This window comes from Leopardus geoffroyi, chromosome C1, assembly GCF_018350155.1.
Source record: "Leopardus geoffroyi isolate Oge1 chromosome C1, O.geoffroyi_Oge1_pat1.0, whole genome shotgun sequence".
Taxonomy (NCBI): domain Eukaryota; kingdom Metazoa; phylum Chordata; class Mammalia; order Carnivora; family Felidae; genus Leopardus; species Leopardus geoffroyi.
This window is the reverse complement of record NC_059328.1, coordinates 187976782-187996712: the sequence shown is the minus strand read 5'-3', so window position 1 is coordinate 187996712 and position 19931 is coordinate 187976782. Positions and strand designations below refer to the sequence as shown.

The following is a 19931-nucleotide window of genomic DNA, read 5'->3' as shown; positions in this document are numbered from 1 at the left end:
AACACGTAGGTTCTTGTTTTCAACTTTGCTTTTCATTAGTCTTGTGTACATGAGCAAGTTACTCTCTAAAATCTTCAGTTAGTTATCAGTAAACTATGGTGATGAAATAGCATTTCATCAAGCTAGCAGTGTGAGCAATGAAATGAGATCTTGGAAAATGCATTATCTAAACATAAGATATGTTACCTGGGGGCCTTTAGGCATCTTGGGGCTCACATATAATTCACTCATGCCTGTTTTTTAGTACGAGCAGCAATCCCTTAGGGTCTCCCCATCCTAGCTCAATACCTAATACATTCGTGTCCACACTGTGATTACTTAATAAAGATTTATAGATGAACTGATTTTGATGAGAACTTCTGTTTTCTTATCACCAATTTAGGCTCCGTCTTTTTGGTTCTAGCATTTTATTTACCTGTTTATGTATTCGTTTATTTACTTTGATTAGAAATATTTATCCAAATGTATATTGGTAATAAACCAAAACATTTCAAAGATTTGAAAACATTTTTTTTAAATTCCGTTTTTTGACAGATACTACTCGTTCCAAAAAGAGTTATGAAATGGATGGACGTGAGTATCATTACGTGTCAAAGGAAACATTTGAAAGCCTCATGTATGGACACAGGTAGGCTATACATTCAGAATCTGATTCTCACCTTTGGTTATTTTACCTTCAAAATACATGCCCCATTTTTATGCATTATCCAAAGCTTCTGGGGCAATTCCTTTTGTTTCTGAAGAGTTAAGCAAGGAAATGCAAATTGATCAACTACTACACTAACTTATTGGGTTGGGAGAGGGAGCAGAACTGAGTTGCCAGTCTTAGAGACTTTGGAGAAATAGTTGAGTCCTAGATCTCCTAATATTTTTTTTCTCCTATTGATTTTCTCCTATTGATAATTCTTCTTGTGCTACCGAAGTCCACATATTTATGTTCTATCTCGTTGGAGTTTATCTTCATGTTACTATAATAGTATTTTACTTGTAGAAAGAGTTCTTGTTTTCCTTGTGGCACCCTTGCAGGATGCTCGAGTATGGTGAATACAAAGGCCACCTGTATGGCACCAGCGTGGATGCTGTTCAAGCAGTCCTTGATGAAGGAAAGATCTGTGTCATGGACTTAGAGCCTCAGGTAGGTCTATGGTAGAATATTTCCCACCTCCCCAAAGTAATGAATGAATGTCTTGCATTTTGTGCATATTGCTGTAGATCATAGTTGAGACATTTTATTCTTTTAGCCTTTTAGGGATAAGACCACTTACCATATCTAAGGACCAGGATCTTATGTAAAGGAACAGTTGCCAATATCTTGTCTTTAGTTAGGGAATGAATCTTGCTTCTCAGACACAAAAAGAGAACTGAGCTGGTGGCTATAAAGAAAAGTTAGAATCCTGTTTTGACTTTGATCACAAAGGCATTAAGGAAATTTGTGGAGAGAATAAGATGTTGTTTTACACAAGGAGGTGAGGTTCCCATGTTGTCATATCTGTAGCTACCTCTATGAGACTATATGTGGAGTGAGGCAGGAGTGAGCAAGTTAGGATAAAGAACACACAATGTGTAGGCTCCATTTTTTGATGCTTGTATTTTGTGGGATTTTTTTTGGTAGTCATTTTAAATATACCACGTGTACTAAAGAGAATCAGGGGATAAGACAATTGTTCTTACTTGGGTCAAGGCTGGTGGTCAGTGTGAAGATGTCAGTAGTATCCAATATAAGATAATAGCCAAGAGGAAGGGGGAGTGAGGGTGAAACAGAACTGATCCACCTGCAGAGTTTGTCTTTGCCTCTTTCCCATGAGATTATTTATAGGATCCTATTCTCAGATTTCATAAGGGTGTCATGACTAGTGAGAGGAAGAGCCACAATTTAAACTTAATTTTAATTCTAGAACCCCATCTCTTAATTATTAAAATTTTTATTTTTTTAGAGTTGAGGACTTGAGGGCAAAGGAGAATAAATAAAAATAAATTGGCTGAAAATAATTGCTAATTTCTGGTCTTAGAAAATTTGGGAACATTCATGTTGACTCTAGGAAATTAAGATTTCTGTTTTTAAATATGAACCTATTTTTTTTGTGTAGGGTATTCAAATAGCTCGAACCCATGAACTAAAGCCCTATGTCATATTTATAAAGCCATCTAACATGAGTTGTATGAAGCAATCTCGGAAAAATGCCAAGATCATTACAGACTACTTTGTGGACATGAAGTTCAAGGTAAGATACAGAGAAAATAGACAGATGCATTTTTTTTCTAGTAAAAAAATAATCATTGTATTATTTTCACAACATTCCAGTGTTAAGGAATGTGATTTTTGTTTCTAATGAATAATGAAATGCCCTATGGTTTGTCCTTTTTACTGGATATCATTTGTAGATATTAAAATAATGTTTAATAAATGCTATGATACTATTATTTTTTTCTAGTCTGGCTTAAGTTAAAAAAAAAAAAAATGACCTCAAGCCACAGTTTGCAAAGCCACATGGAAACTGGGTGTGCACAAGCCTGATGTTTATATTTTATTATTTATCTTATGAAAGAGTTTGAGAAGTTACTTTTAAAATGTTGTAGTGAATATATCTTATATGTAATATGAGTTATCTATATAAAATATATTTCTAAATGCAAATATTATGTATTAATGATGATGGAAATAATAGAGGGGCCAAGACAGGTGGGATTTATCAGTGAACTCTTCCTGGAATAACTAGTTTCTTTCCAGTTTATTTTTTTCATTAAATCTACCTTAACTATTTTAAGTCATCATATACATTCAGCAAGGTGTATAAATCTTATGTATAACAGCTTAATGAATTTTTACATGTGCATATACCCAGATAACCATCACCTAGATCAACTTATTTGATCAACTTACATCCACTTATTTTTTTGTGTATATGGTAAAAAACACATAACATAAAACTTAACATCCTAACCATTTGTAACTGTACAGTTTAGTAGTGTTAAATATATTCACACTGTGCAAGAGATCTCTAGAACTTTTTCATCTTATAAAACTGAAATTAAACATAAAGAATACGTCATAAGTTTGCATGTCTCCCTTGCATAGGGGCCATGTTAATCTGTATTGTTTCAAATTTAAGGGGTGCCTGGGTGGCTCAGTCGGTTGGGCGTCCGACTTCGGCTCAGGTCATGATCTCGCGGTCTGTGAGTTCTAGCCCTGTGTCGGGCTCTGTGCTGACAGCTCAGAGCCTGGAGCCTGTTTCAGATTCTGTGTCTCCCTCTCTCTCTGACCTTCCCCCATTCATGCTCTGTCTCTCTCTGTCTCAAAAATGAATAAATGTTAAAAAAACTAAAAAAAAACCAAATTTAATATATGTGCTTCTGAAGTGAAAAACAGGTATATTTGTATAATCCTTTGTTATTATTTCTGTCTTCATATTTTTTTAAGTGACTACTGTATGAAAATCTGATTCTTCAGTTTGCGTTTCAGACAGTGGAGTCCATGTATAAATTCTCTGAATCTCATAGGCATTTAAAATTGTGTTCTCATTATGGCAAGCTAAACAAATCAACAAAATTGTTTCTGGATCATGAGTATTGTCATCTTGTAAAGGAGTACTGCCACAACATTGCAGTGCCTGCATTTGTATTTGTGTTTATTTTTTACTTTATTTTTTAAGTTTATTTATTTACTTTGAGAGACAGAGAGAGAGAGTGCAAGCAGGAGAGGGGCAAAGAGAGAGGGGGTGAGAGAGAATATGAAGCAGGTTCTGCGATGTCAGCGCGGAGCCTGACCTGGGACTCAAGCTCACAAACTGTGAGATCATGACCTGAGCTAAAAAACCAAGAGTCAGATGCTTACCAGATTGTGCCACCCAAGCTCCCCCCTATTTGTTTTTTATGATTGCACTGTCAAAAAGCTGTACTGTTTTAATTGTTATGGACAAATAAGAAAATAACAGCAGTGAAGTTAATGCATTAGTTCCGAGGAAGGCCAAATGACTCTCACTAAATGAACATTTCACCATAGAGGAAATCGATATCAAAAGTGAATTAAGTCATGGCCTCATGAGGCAAAGGACAATTAGGGTATGTCTAATTCAATAGAACCAGGTCACCATCTTCATGTTGAAAGTGGCAGAATGATATCATTCTTATCAGTATTTAGTTTTAGAAACTGTATTTTACCTTCTAAAATTTCATTTGAAATTTATGTGTAAGTTTTACTTATATTTAACTGGTAAATTTCATTCTTTCTTTCCCTTTCCTCCTCCTCCTGCTCCTCCTCCTCTGCCGCCTTCTTCTTCTTCTTCTTCTTCTTCTTCTTCTTCTTCTTCTTCTTCTTCTTCTTCTTCTTCTTCTTCGTTATATATGGTTTGAAAGCTTCAAGTGTTTAGATAATAGAATAATATAATTTAAGTCCAAATAAGAAGTTGAGGGGGTTGTTCTGGCTACCAACTGTTACTTAGTTTTGCAAAGTCTTGACCAGAGAAACATTTGGTAAGAGTAAAGATAGAAACATAAGTTTTGTGGTTTAGAATAGAGGACGTTTATTTGACCTAAGTGTTTTTATAAATAGTTTCACAACTGAATATAACATCAAAACAAACTGTGTATTATTTATATTTATCTTATTAAGTCTGTGCTATCCATATTTTTTTCATTTCCCCTAAAGGATGAAGATCTACAAGAGATGGAGGATTTAGCCCAAAAGATGGAGACACAGTTTGGCCAGTTTTTTGATCATGTGATTGTGAATGACAACTTGCAAGATGCCTGTGCCCAATTGTTGTCTGCAGTTCAGAAGGCTCAGGAGGAGCCTCAGTGGGTACCAGCAACATGGGTTTCCTCTGATACTGAGTCTTAATGAGGCTTCCTGCTTAATGCTGGGGTTTTAACAATATTCATCTGTTACAGAGCTCTGGAATAACAGCTGCAATCTAAAACAGCAGGATTTGCTCCATTATAATGTGTACAACTTTAAAAGTGGTGCAGTTTATTAATTAGTCCGGTTTGAAAAAAATATTTGCATTGTATGTATGTAGAATTACCTCCTTGGCTTTCAGGAAAAAATGTTTTCCCTTACCTCATATGAGCAATGGTAGGAGTATGAACAATGTTAAGCCAGTGAGTATGAGAACCTTTCATAGATTTCATGTGGTTTTTGTACAATTCAGATAAAAGAGCTTCACTAAATAAAATAAGTAGTATTTAATTTCAGAAACTGGATTTTGCCTCATGAAACTTCTATTTTATGAAAATGGCTTTTACTTGACTTAGCAAGAAAGAAGGGTTAATGTACACATTTCACATCTAATGTGAAAACTTACAGAAAAGACACTGCCCTCATCATTTATAAATCAATCTACAAGGAAAAAATTATTCTTCTGTTCAGAGCTGTAACAATCATTAATTTACCTAAAAGCCAACATCCATATTATGCCTAAACTAGGAAAGGGCAATTGACTTTAGTCCTAGAGACTTGTATCTGAGAAAACCACAAGGTGAGGATGCTATTCCACGAAGTCTTATTTTTCTTTTTCCCTAGATCTTGAGACTTGCAGTCACTCTTATTGGCCCTGTATCTGTTTATCTTCTGCATCATTCTCTAACATTCCCCATACCCACACCATCCCTCTATTCCTCCAATCTCTTTCTTAACTATAAAAGAAACCAAGTGCATACTTCAAGGTATTTGTAGTTCTTTTTTACTTAAAGTGATTATCTTAAAAAAACAACTACCAAAGGGGGAAAAAAAACAACCAAAGAAAAAAATTAACCCCCCAAGAAACCCCAACCAAAGAGAATTAAGTCATTTTTAATGATACTTAGGTTATCTCGGATTTGATCTTCTGTTTTTTTGAGAAAAAGTTTTCCTAAACTTGATTTACAGAGATGGAAGATAAGCAACTGGCGAAAATTTGAGAATTGCCTGTATCAACAGAGACAGACAGACACACAGACACACACACACCCACACCCACACACCTGGAAAAAAATCTGATACTAGTCTGTATCAATACATACCCACCCTGAAACACTGGGCTTGTGTGTATGTGTGTGTGTGTGGTGTGGGGGCGTGGGTGTCTCCAGCATCTTGTAAGGGTGGTACACGAGTTGTGTTTTTCCATAATGTCAGCTTTATTCACTCATAAAGCAGGATTTACACAATTTTAACAGATGCAGGATTCCAAACTGAATGACATTTCACTACCTGTTTAACTTGACTTCACATGACACAAGATAAAGTCACAATAAACAAGATACAAGGGTAAGAAGTTAAGGAATCAAACGCCAGGTCAGTCAATGAGTGCCTCCTTCAGATGAAAACTCAGTCCGGTCCAGGTCAGCTCTGGTTGCTACCTGCACATTATGTTCAAGCAGTGGAGTGGTCTCTATTATGTTCAGAGATCAGTCTCTTTTTTTTAATATTTCAATTTAATATTCAATTTAATATTTCAATTTCAAATATTTATTCATATTTGCCCATGTAAGGTAAAATGTTTTTTTCTTTTTTTTAAATATAAAATTTATTGTCAAATTTGTTTCCATACAACACCCAGTGCTTATCCCAACAGATGCCCTCCTCAATACCCATCACCCACTTTCCCCTCGCTCTCACCCCCCATCAACCCTCAGTTTGTTCTCAGTTTTTAAGAGTCTCTTATGCTTTGCCTCCTTCCCTCTCTGTAACTTTAGCCCTTCCAGACTTCTGGTTCTAGGGATGATCAGTGCCTGGCTCTTCTAGGCAATCTTGGCATTGCCGATTATCAGTTCTCAGTACCAACAGAGTGTTTTGGGTTTAGCGGTATCTATTCTCTGCTCACAGCCCTTGACTGCCTACTTGATTCATTTCACTGCTTGACAAAAGTGATTCCACCAGGCTCACTACAGGGCTAACAGCGCCCCTCCCTAACTCTGACGCCTTGGTGGGCGGGGCTTGACACAGCGACGGCGGGCAGAGACCTGGGCCCCCAGAGCTGCGGCCTAACCCGACACCGCAAAGCCCCGGCCTGACGTAGGTCCCGGAGGCACGGTCGCGGGAGCCAGGCTCGGGCCGCCGGCCGTTGTGTTGAGAGACCCCGGCTGGGAGAGCGCAATGAGGGCGGACTCGGGGCTCCGCCTGGAGGCCGAACCGGTGAGCGGCTCTTCGGCCACGGAAGTGGCAGCGGTGGAGGGTGCTGTCCTAACGCTTCAGCTGGCCCTGAGGCGGGGCCATGCCTAGGGCTGGGGATCGCAAAGGGAGAGCACTGCCAGTGATGTGTGCGCGTCCACCCATTTGGTGCTCACAGGATTAGACTGGAGCGGGCAATAGAAGTTCTTCCCGACGCCGGGACCCGAACTCCTGGAGCCAGGGGAGAAGCAGGGCGTGAAGTTTCTGGTGGCCTGAGCGCCCGATGTTGCTATGACAACGTCTCTCTTCGCTGCCTTCCCGCCCCCTGCGTGTTCCCGGGCTGCCAGCGAGGTCTCTCATGCGGATTCCTCCCGGAGGGCATTTACCTGCCCAGGAAAGAGATCGCAGTTTCCTAGCGGAGACTTAATCATGGTCTTTTCCCACCTCCCAGGAACAAATCACTGCAACCACTTGGGAAACCATGGGTGGAACCGTGATTGCTGTCCTATGCCCGCTGGAGTCTCTTTTCCTTGGCACGTCAACCCCCACTCCGACGTCCCCTTTTCTGCAAGGCTAGATTGCAAAGGCCCAACCAGCTCCCCGCGCTTATCCTCGCCCCCACCTTGCAGAGAAGGGCAGAGCGCCACAGCAGCCAGTGCCGCGCAGTCCAATGACGCACGGCGCCTGCGCGTGGCCTGCCCGGGCGGGAGCGAGCAGGGGGCGGGGTGTGAGCTCTTCGAACCTGGAGGCTGAGCGCCGCGGGGAAGCAGGGTTTTAGACCGAATGGGAAAGAAGCAGGTGGTAAGCGAGCCTTAGTTATGTTTGAGCTATTAGGATTTTGTGCTCAGTCGAGCTGTCCTGCTTTTATGGGGCTTAAAGTTGGCTTTGTGGATGGGTGACACGTCATTTTTGCGGGACTTTTGAAATGTGGAGCGTGTGAACTGAATCCTTGGACAGAACGCGATCCATAGCATCTTTACAATAGCGCTTTCTTATGACTATCGTTTTTTTCCAGTTGTAATTTTAACTACCAGATAGTATTAAGACAGCCTGCTTTGCCCTAATCTCGTAGCATTTGTATTAATACACCGTTTGAACGAATGGATTGCTAAATGGGACGATCGTAGAACAAACTAAGAGTGTCTAAAATGTAACCCTTTTGAATCATGCCCTCTGCAAGGAGCATGAGACAGTTGGGACATTAGATTGATTTTGAGGTATTTCTGTTAGTATTTTATTTTGAAAGATCGCAGAATGCTTCTCATCTCTAATCCCTGAGCTGCAAACACTTTCTCTTATTCATGTAAAGTGGCATTTATAACGGGTGTGTGTGTGTGTGTGTGTGTGTGTGTGTGTGTGTGTGTAATTCTTTCTGCCCTAAAACGCATTCCTCATGCTGTATTCAGAGTGATTTCTTTAAAAAAGTGTGTTACTCTGTGACATACAACCTCTACTGGCTTCTCGTTTAATTAAAACAAAATCTGGACACCTTTTGTCTTCAAGACCCTAATGGTAGTGCCTGGGTGGCTCAGTCTGTTAAACCTCAGACCCTGGACTTGGGCTCAGATCATGATCTTACCCTTGGTGGGATCAAGCCCCTTGTTGGTTCTGGGCTGAGAGTGGGGAGCTTGCTTGGGATTCTCTCTCTCCCTCTCCCTCTGCCCTGACCCCACTCAGGTGTGCACTCTCTCTCTCTCAAAAAAAATAAACTTAAAAAAAAAGACCTCAATTAATTAATCTGGCCCCTGCCTATCCTTTGTAACTGTGCTGCAGCTTTACTGGCCTTCTTTTAGCTGAAACACTGTAATCTCTCTTAAAAGCCTTTGTGTTTGCTCCCCTTTGGCTCCTTTCTTATTCAGGTCTCAGCTCAAATATCTCAGAGAGACTTTCCCTAACTAAAGTAGCACTCCACATCCTCCCTCATTTTTGTATGTGTGCGAGTGTGTGTGCATGTGTGTGCATGTGCATATGTGTAATCTTCTCATACTTAACTACTAGAAAGAAAGTTCCATAAAAGCAGGGATTTCTCTGTTTTGTTCATTAATGTAACTGTAGTCCTTAAGACACGGCCTGACATGTAGATAGAAAGGAGTAGTAGGAAGGAAGGAATTTTATATGAAATTTAGAAATTGTTAAGACAAATTTAGAATTGCCCATCTGATTCTCAGTAGTACTTCTTGGGTTTCATTTGATGAACAGGGTTATCAAAAGATTTGAAGTACATGAAGATGTTCTGAGGCTTTTACTTATAAGCAGTTTTCTTCTTCTCCCCATAGCGTCCTCCACGAGCCCTTCCACCTGTGCCAAGGTAAAAATAAGTTAGTTTTATTTTTTATTGAGTTTTAAAAATGTAAAATGAATAAAGTGAAAAAATTGACTAGTGCAATTGCAAAATTATAATAAGTCAGAGAAAACTTCTTGAAAATTTTAGAAAAAGGCTTCCTAAAAGTTTAAAGGTAAACAATTCTTGAATCATTAGGATTATAGTTATAGTTAAATGTTCTGTTTCAAAGCCTGAATGTCAACATGGTAAGATAATGGATCCATTCTGAATGTTTTAATGTCTTGTTTATAAGACTTTTGATCCTCTTTGGGTTGCTAGAATAGTTTCTTCAGTTTAAGCTGGTTTTAATCAGTGACAAAATAAGAATTCTTAATCTGCTTAATCCACTTTATTAATAGACAGTGGGTAATATGTATATGTAAGTTCAGAAAATATTGGGGTTATTTTGTTAACAGTTTTATTAGCTTTTTTACTTATAAAAATATGCTAGTTTATAAACTAGCTGGCTCTGTGAAAGCTTATTTTTAAATTTACAATGACTTAAGTCAGTTTTCAGTCTAACAATATAATAGATTTCTAATTAATAGTTTCTTTTTTTTTTTGTCTTTGTCCTAATTAAATTTGGTCGGTGTCATGTAAAGTGCTATTGAAGGTGAGTTAGTTCATCCTTAATGTAAAACTTTTAAAACTGGGAGTTCAAAAGTTAATTTGATTCCTTAATGTTTTTCTTAAAGTTGAATCTGAATGGTATAATTTATAATATTGCAATATACTTTTATCCTTTTAGCAAAATATCCTTATGACTGCTATTTTTTAAATGAAGGTTGATCTATAGCACTAGTTATATGAGTGATACTTTACCTTACAAATATGAAAGCACTTATTCCAGGATGGAGTCACCCACAACATGACCATTGGCTAGTTTATAGTTTTGTAATAGGGATGACATTGTCTTTTGTCTCATTTAATCAGGATAGACTGGGCTATGCTATGCCAACCTCAAAATCTCTAACTTAATATCATACAAGGTTATTTCTGGTTAATATTTCTGGTTAATATTTCTAAGTACACCGTGGCAACAATCCAGGCCAGTTGCCTTTCACCACTCTTTGCTATGACGTCATGATTCAGGCTACTTCCATTCTGTGGCTCTGCCATCTTAACATACTTCAGCAAAGGAAGAGAAAGCTGGAGAGTTATTCACTAGCTCTTTCAATGTTTTGCACATCAGTTCTCACAGTATATTGGCTCAACCCAGTCTCAGGCCACACCTGGGTGCAAGGGGGCTGGAAAATGTGGGTGATCAGATGAATATTTTGTGAGCCCACTTTTCTAGTATTAGAAATGTCACTGTTTCTTTCTTTTTTTAATGTCGCTGTTTCTAATATTACTGACCAACAGTGAGCTACTGGCATTATACTATAAGCTTTCTTTGATTTTGTCAAGTTCTTGCCTCCTTCCCCTAATGTGTAGAAGTTGGCTGGACCTAGGGAAGAGAGGGAAAGGTCTTCCCTACTAAAAGTTCCTTTTGACTGCTCTCTGCATTGAAATTTAGGCAGCCTTTTCTGTTTTGTGTGTGTGTGTTTTATAGGTGATATTCCCCTTAGTCGTCCTAAGAAAAAGAAGCCCAGAACAAAAAACACACTAGGTAAGAAGTTGTTCTTTTTTTGTGGGGTCACAAGACTTTCTAGGACCTTAGGCATGACAAACATCACCAATGAGGTAGAGGCAAAGCCCCAGAAGTCCCAAGTCACTGCTGTGTTGAGGATAGAATCAAAGTCAGTTTAAGGAAGTGGAAGGTGATAGTGAGGAACAAGGCAGTGGGTAGCCTGAAGAGTGTCTAGAAGCATTCGTGGAATAAAGGATTGTACTACTTAAACTCTTACTTCCACAGCATTCTTGGACTCTTTGAGGTCTTTTATCCCTAAACAACGTAAATTGTCTTAAGCTGTGATTGATTTCAGACCCTTGAACAGGATACTGGATTTAGAGACACAATGTCCTGGGATCCCTAATTTCAGTCAAAGAATCTCTTCATTAGCAAGAGTCTGAAGTCAAGGCCATATTAACCATGTGTTAGAGGCTCTACAATAAGCAAGTTTTGTGAACTTTTTGTCTTAGTTATCCACTAATAATCCTGGATGTTCTGTCAGTAACTTAAACTCAGCATGTTCAGAATTCATCATTACCTTCCACCGTAAATCAATTTTTACTTCTCACAAATTTCTGTTAATGGAATCCCCCATTCTCCCAGTCACTTGGGCTCAAAACCTCAGTCAGCTCTAACTCGTCCCTCCACTCTACTTGCTGCCTGTTACGAATCTTAAGATGTGAAAATATCTGTGTCTGTATGTAGAGATATAATAAAAAACAAAAACAAAAACCTTGAGTATTGATTTGATATATTAACTACTGAATTTATTATAATTTATAATGTGATATAAGTGTGGGTTAAGACCAATTCTTATAGGCAAAGATGTAACAAAGGACAGTTAGTCATCATTTAGGAACTATTCTAGTTCCATTTTTTTTCCATCTTTTTAAGACTCAGTGATCTTTGGTTAAATTATCCTGTTTTTTCCCATTCCACTTGTCTGCAGGTAGCGCTTCTTCAGAAGGCCTTGTTCAGGCTCCTGTTCATAAGCCATCTGAGGGCAGTGAGCCACCAGCTAAAGAATCCACAGAACAACCAAAAGAAGCTCCTGTTCCAAGGAGGCAGAGGAAGACGAGGCTACCTCTTGGTATGTGAAGAGACCAAGGTTAGGTTGTGATACTAGTTGTTATATTGGGGGTATGATTTAAAATTTCTCTGTTCCCATTTTTCCTCACCCGTATCCCTTTACTTTTTTCTTTCTTAAAGTTTTACCACTGGAGTAACTCTAATAGGTTAGGTCAAGAACCCTTTAGAGAGTCTATTTTTTCACATTTCTGTATATTATGAGGGAAGGAATACAAATACGGGATTAAAACAGAAAGTTCAGATTTTGGTGTGTATAAGAATTTAGTATGTGATAAAATGGATATTTAAGATGAGTGGGGAAAGGATAGATTCAGTATTAACTGAATCTATGAACAATGCAATGAAAGAACAGTCATCATTTATTGAGTCTTGCTATGTCCCAGGCGCTATTCACAAGGTAAACAAAATACTGTCAAATATCAAATTGGCAATGCTTTTTTTCAGATTATAAAATTTAAAAGTGTTAGATAAAACATATATACACATATACATATATTACATATATGTATAAAAATTGATGAGGAAGGGGCACACTCATATACTGCTGCTAAGAGCGTAAATTGGTATAGCCTGTCTGAACTGCTAGAAATAGAAGTAACTACACTAGCCACAGTAATTAAAGGATGGTAACTTCAGCATTATTTATAGGAGTAGAAACTGGTAATAACCATAGCTAACAAAGTGATACTGGCTAAATAAATCATATTTTATCCATTTAATAGAAACCAGGCCCCATTAAAAGGATTGTTAAGGTGAAATAGTGACGTGGAAAACCATCAGTAATATACTGTTGAGTCATTGTACTCATACATATAATACATATAATAGTATATACATTAATATACATACATACATATAATAGTACATACATACATATTAATATACATACATACATATAATAGTATATATCAAAGGATCCTATTTTTTTTTTAATTTTTTTTTTTCAACGTTTATTTATTTTTGGGACAGAGAGAGACAGAGCATGAACGGGGGAGGGGCAGAGAGAGAGGGAGACACACAGAATCAGAAACAGGCTCCAGGCTCTGAGCCATCAGCCCAGAGCCCGACGCGGGGCTCGAACTCACGGACCGCGAGATCGTGACCTGGCTGAAGTCGGACGCTTAACCGACTGCGCCACCCAGGCGCCCCTAAAGGATCCTATTTTTGTAAAATATGTTGTATTAATTTCCCAGGGCTGCCATAACAAATTATTATAAATGGAGAAACTTAAACTAACAGAAATTTATTCTCCAACAGTTCTGGAGGATAGAAGTCCAAAACAAGGTGCCTGCAGGGCCATCCTCCCTCTGAAGGCTCTAGGAAAGAATCCATCCTTGCCTCTTCTAGCTTACCATGGTGGTTATTGGCAATCCTTGATGTTCTTTGGCTTGTGGCAATATAACTCCATTTTGTACACCCATCTTCACATTTTCCCATATTTTCTGGTATAAGGATTTCAGTCATTAGATTTCAGGCCCATCCCAATCCAGCATGATCTTATCTTAACTTGATTATAACTGCAAAGACCCTATTTCCAAATAGAGTCTCATTCACAGGTACTGGGGGTTAGGACTTGAACATATCTTTTGTTGGGGGACACAGTTCAACCCAGAACACATGTATATGCATGCATCTATATAGTAAAAACAATGGAAAGATATAGCAAACGTAGGTTTTTTGGAAGAAGGAATTAGGGATGATTTTTATTGTCTTTCTTCATTTATTTTTTACTAATTTTTCAAATATTGAGCATTATGACTTTTATAGTAATTAGAAGAAAGATAATGGGTTTTGTTAGAGTAAAACAAAGGGAAGGAATGAGGATTGGGAGATTAGCTCTTTCCTACTAACATTGGCCCCTGATGAATAATTTATGACAAAATAACTACCCTGACCAATTACTTATCCTCTTAGAAAATAGTAGGTCCTGATGGGATGGAAGAATTACAGGAGGAGAGGGTAGGAACTAGAAGAGTTCATAGTATGGAGCACAGTTTTTAGAGGCAAGTTGAAGTAGGATGCTGTGGTGCCCAGGGACAGTGAGTATTTATGAAGGGGAGAGGGCAGAAGAAGGAAAAAGAGACAGAAATGACGATCAGACAGTTTTATGATTTCTTTCATTACTGGCAGTAAATATAGTTGAATTAAAACTACCACCATAGTTAATTTAGTTAGGGTAAAAATTTGAAAATCAAGATGGATACCAGTACCTAGTTTTACAATTTATGAAAAATGTATTTACAGAAATTGACCATTTTTATTTTATGTATGTATGTATGTATTTATTATTTTTAGTTAGAGAGAGAGAGAGAGAGTGCAAGCAGGGGAGAGGGGTAGAGGGATAGAGAGAGGGTCTTAAGCTGGCTTCACGCTCAGGATGGAGTTGAACGGGATGCTCAATCCCATGAAGCTGTGATCATGACTTGAGCCGAAATCAAGAGTTGGATGCTCACCTGACTGAGCCATCCAGGCGCCTCTGACTTGACCATTTTTAGAAAGTTATGGACCCAACAAAGTTCTGGGCCAAAAAAGCACCTGTCACTGTCATTCCAGAATGTACTCATCTATGCAAGTCCAGCTTTCTAAATTTCTGGGTACTTAATTTTGTATGATTTTTATTTTGTTTCATCTGGATGATTATGGTATGCTTTACTTCTTTGGTATTTCCAGTTTGGGCTAAAGTGTTTTATTAAAATAGAATTCTGGGGGCTTTGAGGGTATTCCAGGAAGCCATTGCCAGTATTTTCACATTGGAAGAATAGCTAGCTGATGAGAAGACTCCATTGACTTACTTAAACTTAATACCCTGTGCTCAGGAAAGAGTTAATATAGCAAGCCTGAAACTGTTCTTGTTAGAAAGGCCTACTTGCATCTTCCTCAGTTTCTTTCATAAGCTTTCTATAGTTTTCAGCATATAGATCTTTTACTTCTTTGGTTACATTTACTCCTAGGTATTTAATGGTTTTTGATGTAATTGTAAATGGGATCGATTCCCTGATATCTCTTTCTGTTGTTTCATTATTGGTGTATAGAAATGTGACCGATTTCTGTGCATTGATTTTATATCCTGCAACTTTGCTCAATTCCTGTATTAACTCTAGCAGTTTTTTGGTGGAGTCTTTTGGGTTTTCCATGTAGAATTTAATGTCATTTGTGAAGAGTGAAAGGTTGATTTCTTCTTTGCCAGTTTGGATGCCTTTTATTTCATTTTATTGTCTGATTGCTGAGGCTAGGACTTCTAATACTATGTTGAACAACGGTTGTGAGAATGGACATTCTTCTCATGTTCCTGATCTCAGGGGAAAGCTCTCAATTTTTCCCGATTCAGGATGATATTAACTATGGAGCCTAAGTGTTCATCAACTGATGAATGGATAAAGGAGATGTGGTATATATATACAATGGAATACTACTCAGCAATGAAAAAGAAAGAAATCTTGCCATTTGCAACAACACGGTTGGAACTACAGTGTATTATGCTAAGCTAAATAAGTCAGTCAGAGAAAGAGATATTGTATGATTTCACTCATAAGTGAAATTTGAGAAACTTACCAGATGATCATCTGGGAAGGGAAGGAAAAATAAGATAAAAACAGAGAGGGAGGAAACCATAAGAGACTCTTAAATACAGAGAACAAATTGAGGGTTAATGGGGATGGGGAAAATGGGTGATGGGATTAAGGAGGGCACTTGTTGGGATGAGCACTGGATGTTATATGTAAGCGATGAATCACTGGAATCCACCCTGAAGCCAAGACCACACTGTATACAACTAGCTTGAGAATAATTAAAAAAAAGAAAAAGGCCACTTGCAAGGTTGCCTCTTCAACCTCTGGAACATGGATGATAAGCAGTTCCCCACACTTAAATAAAACTTTCCCTAAATTATAAGGGTGGTTTGCTATGCATTTGTGTACACAATATGATTTATGCTGAACACCTGCTTTCCTTCTGGGAATCTGGAATTTTGGTATGTGCTAGGCAGGGAGTGCCTATGTGATCAGGTGCCAATAAAAGCCGTGGGTGCTGAGCTTAAATGAACTTTCCTGGTAGAGAAAGTGTCATACATGTCACAGCTTGTTGCTGGAGGAATTAGCGCATCCTGTGTGACTCCATTGATAGATGACTCTTGACAGCTTATACCTGGTTTCCTCTGGACTTTACTCCATGTGCCTTTGCCCTTTGCTGATTTTACTTTATGTCATTTCACTGTGATACATTGTAACTATGAATGTAAGGACTGGTGAGTGTAATGACTTCTGAGTCCTGTGGGTCCGTTGGGTGAATATGTGATCTGTAGGTAATCTTGGGGCTCTCCCAAAAGTCTGGGTACTGGATTACATAATTTTTCCCATATTTTTGGCATTACAATTTCTGTTTTTTTGGTGAGCATTTAGAGGTATAACATTATAAAAATTAAAAATTAGTAAAATGATGAAAAAATTTTGGTCTAATTAGAATTATTTTATTTTATTTTTTTTAATTTACACCCAAATTAGTTAGCATATAGTGCAACAATGATTTCAGCAGTAGATTCCTTAGTGCCCTTTGCCCATTTAGTCCATCCCCCTTCCCACAACCCCTCCAGTAACCCTCTGTTTATTCTCCATATTTATGAGTCTCATCTGTTTTGTCCCCCTCCCTGTTTTTATATTATTTTTGTTTCCCTTCCCTTATGTTCATCTGTTTTGTCTCTTAAAGTCCTCATATGAGTGAAGTCATATGATTTTTGTCTTTCTCTGACTGACTAATACTTAGCGTAATACCCTCCAGTTCCATCCACGTGGTTGCAAATGGCAAGGTTTCATTCTTTTTGATTGCTGAGTAATAATCCATTGGATATATATACACCACTTCTTCTTTATCCATTCATCCATTGATGGACATTTGGGCTCTTTCCATACATTGGCTATTGTTGATAGTGCTGCTATGAACATTGGGGTTCCTGTGTCCCTTCGAAACAGCACACCTGTATCCCTTGGATAAATGCTTACTAGTGCAATTGCTGGTTCGTAGGGTAGTTCTATTTTTAGTTTTTTGAGGAACTTCCATACTGTTTTCCAGGGTGGCTGCACCACCTTGCATTCCCACCAACAATGCAAAAGAGATCCTCTTTGTCTGCATCCTCGCCAACATCTGTTGTTGCCTGAGTTGTTCATGTTAGCCATTCTGACAGGTGTAAGGTGTTATCTCATTGTGGTTTTGATTTGTATTTCCCTGATGAGGAGTGATGTTGAGCATTTTTTCATGTGTCAGTTGGCCATCTGGAGGTTTTCGTTGGAGAAGTGTCTATTCATGTCTTTTGCCCATTTCTTCACTGGATTATTTGTTTTTTTGGGTCTTGAGTTTGATAAGTTCTTTATAGATTTTGGATGCTAACCCTTTATCTGATATGTCATTTGCAAATATCTTCTCCCATTCTGTTGGTTGCCTTTTAGTTTTGCTGATTGTTTCCTTCGCAGTGCAGAAACTTTTTATTTTGTTGAGGTCCCAGTAGTTCATTTTTGCTTTTGTTTCCCTTGCCTCCGGAGACGTGTTGAGTAAGAAGTTGCTGTGGGCAAGATCAAAGAGGTTTTTGCCTGCTTTCTCCTCAAGGATTTTGATGGCTTCCTGACTTACATTGAGGTCTTTCATCCATTTTGAGTTTATTTTTGTGTATGGTGTAAGAAAGTGGTCAAGGTTCATTCTTCTGCATGTTGCTGTCCAGTTTTCCCAGCACCACTTGCTGAATAGACTGTCTTTATTCCATTGGATATTATTTCCTGCTTTGACAAAGATTAGTTGGCCATACGTTTGTGCGTCCATTTCTGGGTTCTCTATTCTGCCGCATTGATCTGAGTGTCTGTTCTTGTGCCAGTACGATACTGTCTTGATGATTACAGCTTTGTAGTATAGCTTGAAGTCTGGGATTGTGATGCCTCCTGCTTTGGTTTTCTTTTTCAAGATTGCTTTGGCTATTCAGGGTCTTTTCTGGTTCCATACAAATTTTAGGATTATTTGTTCTAGCTCTGGGAAGAATGCTGGTGTTATTTTGATAGGGATTGAATTGAATATTTAGATTGCTTTGCGTAGTATCGACATTTTAACAATATTTGTTCTTCCTATGCCGGAGCATGGAATCTTTTTCCATTTCTTTGTGTCTTCTTCAATTTCTTTCATAAGCTTTCTATAGTTTTCAGTATATAGATTTTTCACCTCTTTGGCTAGATTTATTCCTAGGTATTTTATGGTTTTTTGTGCAACTGTAAATGGGATCGATTCCTTGATTTCTCTTTCTGTCGATTCATTGTTGTTGTATAGGAATGCAACCGATTTTTGTGCATTGATTTTATATCCTGCTACTTTGCTGAATTCATGGATAAGTTCTAGCAGTTTTTTGGTGGAATCTTCTGGGTTTTCCATATAGAGTGTCATGTCATCTGCGAAGAGTGAAAGTTTGACCTCCTCCTGGCCGATTTGGATGCCTTTTATTTCTTTGTGTTGTCTAATTGCAGAGGCTAAGACTTCCAATACTATGTTGAATAACAGTGTTGAGAGTGGACATCCCTGTCTTGTTCCTGACCTTAGGGGGAAAGCTCTCAGTTTTTCCCCCTTGAGGATGATATTAGCATTTGGGTCTTTCATATATGGCTTTTATGATCTTGAGGTATGCTCCTTCTATCCCTACTTTCTTGAGGGTCCTTGTCAAGAAAGGATGCTGTATTTTGTCACATGCTTTCTCTGCATCTACTGAGAGGATCATATGGTTCTTGTCCTTTCTTTTATTGATGTGATAAATCATGTTAATTGTTTTGTGGATATTGAACCAGCCGTGCATCCCAGGTATAAATCCCACTTGGTTGTGGTGAATAATTTTTTTAATGTTGTTGGATCTGGTTGGCTAATGTATTGTTGAGGATTTTTGCATCCATGTTCATCAAGGAAATTGGTGGTCATGATCACCCCCTTTTTAGTGGGGTCTCTGTCTGGTTTTGGAATCAAGGTAATGCTGGCTTCATAGAAAGAGTTTGGAAGTTTTCCTTCCATTTCTATTTTTTGGAACAGTTTCAAGAGAATAGGTGTTAATTCTTCCTTAAATGTTTGGTAGAATTCCCCTGGAAAGCCATCTGGCCCTGGACTCTTGTTTTTTGGCAGATTTTTGATTACTAATTTGATTTCCTTACTGGTTATGCGTCTGTTCAAATTTTCCATTTCTTCCTGTTTCAGTTATGGCAGTGTATATGTTTCTAGGAATTTTTCCATTTCTTCTAGATTGCCCATTTTATTGGTATATAATTGCTCATAATATTCTCTTATTATTGTTTTTATTTCTGCTGTGCTGGTTGTGATCTCTCCTCTTTCATTCTTGATTTTATTTATTTGGGTCCTTTCCTTTTTCCTTTTGATCAAACTGGCTAGTGGTTTATCAATTTTGTTAATTCTTTCAAAGAACCAGCTTTTGGTTTCATTGATCTGTTCTACTCTAATTAGAATTTTTAAAGTTCTCTTGTCTTATAAGTTTTATATGTTACTTTTCTTTCTATGTTGTAGTAACTTGAAAATTTAATATACTTTATTTTCAGAATTGGAGACTTCCTTTGCCCAAAAGAAGGCATCCAATGCATCTTTATTACGAAATGAAAATGGTATTCATATGGAGCCAACTGAGGAGGTGGTTATTCAGAAACCTCGAAGGAAGACAAAGTAAGAATTATGTGTCCTTCTAAATATTCTTCAGGGACACTATGCTACTTAATTCAGAGTTCTCAAGTTGTAGGTTTGGATTAACTCATATTAAATACGGTAATTAAGATTACAAAAATATCAATTAAACCAACCTAATG

General features: G+C 38.0%; 1 protein-coding gene and 1 pseudogene across 8 annotated transcripts in view; one reads left to right on the top strand and one right to left on the bottom strand.

Moving 5' to 3' along the window:
• The window catches only part of MPP4 (MAGUK p55 scaffold protein 4), a 68073-nt gene that overhangs the window by 38869 nt on the left and 9273 nt on the right, over positions 1–19931 (top strand). For 5 of the 8 annotated variants that reach the window (XM_045480758.1, XM_045480759.1, XM_045480760.1 and 2 more), the window contains 8 exons: positions 535–628; positions 1027–1135; positions 2088–2222; positions 4646–4794; positions 9361–9392; positions 10960–11016; positions 11969–12109; positions 19671–19791. In XM_045480758.1, coding sequence (XP_045336714.1) covers positions 535–628; positions 1027–1135; positions 2088–2222; positions 4646–4794; positions 9361–9392; positions 10960–11016; positions 11969–12109; positions 19671–19791 — 838 coding nt within the window. Of the gene's footprint in view, positions 1–534; positions 629–1026; positions 1136–2087; positions 2223–4645; positions 5200–6901; positions 7109–7140; positions 7886–9360; positions 9393–10009; positions 10021–10959; positions 11017–11968; positions 12110–19670; positions 19792–19931 lie in introns of those variants that run through there. The other 3 variants (XM_045480764.1, XM_045480766.1, XM_045480763.1) reach the window with 3 other exon arrangements.
• On the bottom strand, positions 3032–3131 carry LOC123600196 (annotated as a pseudogene).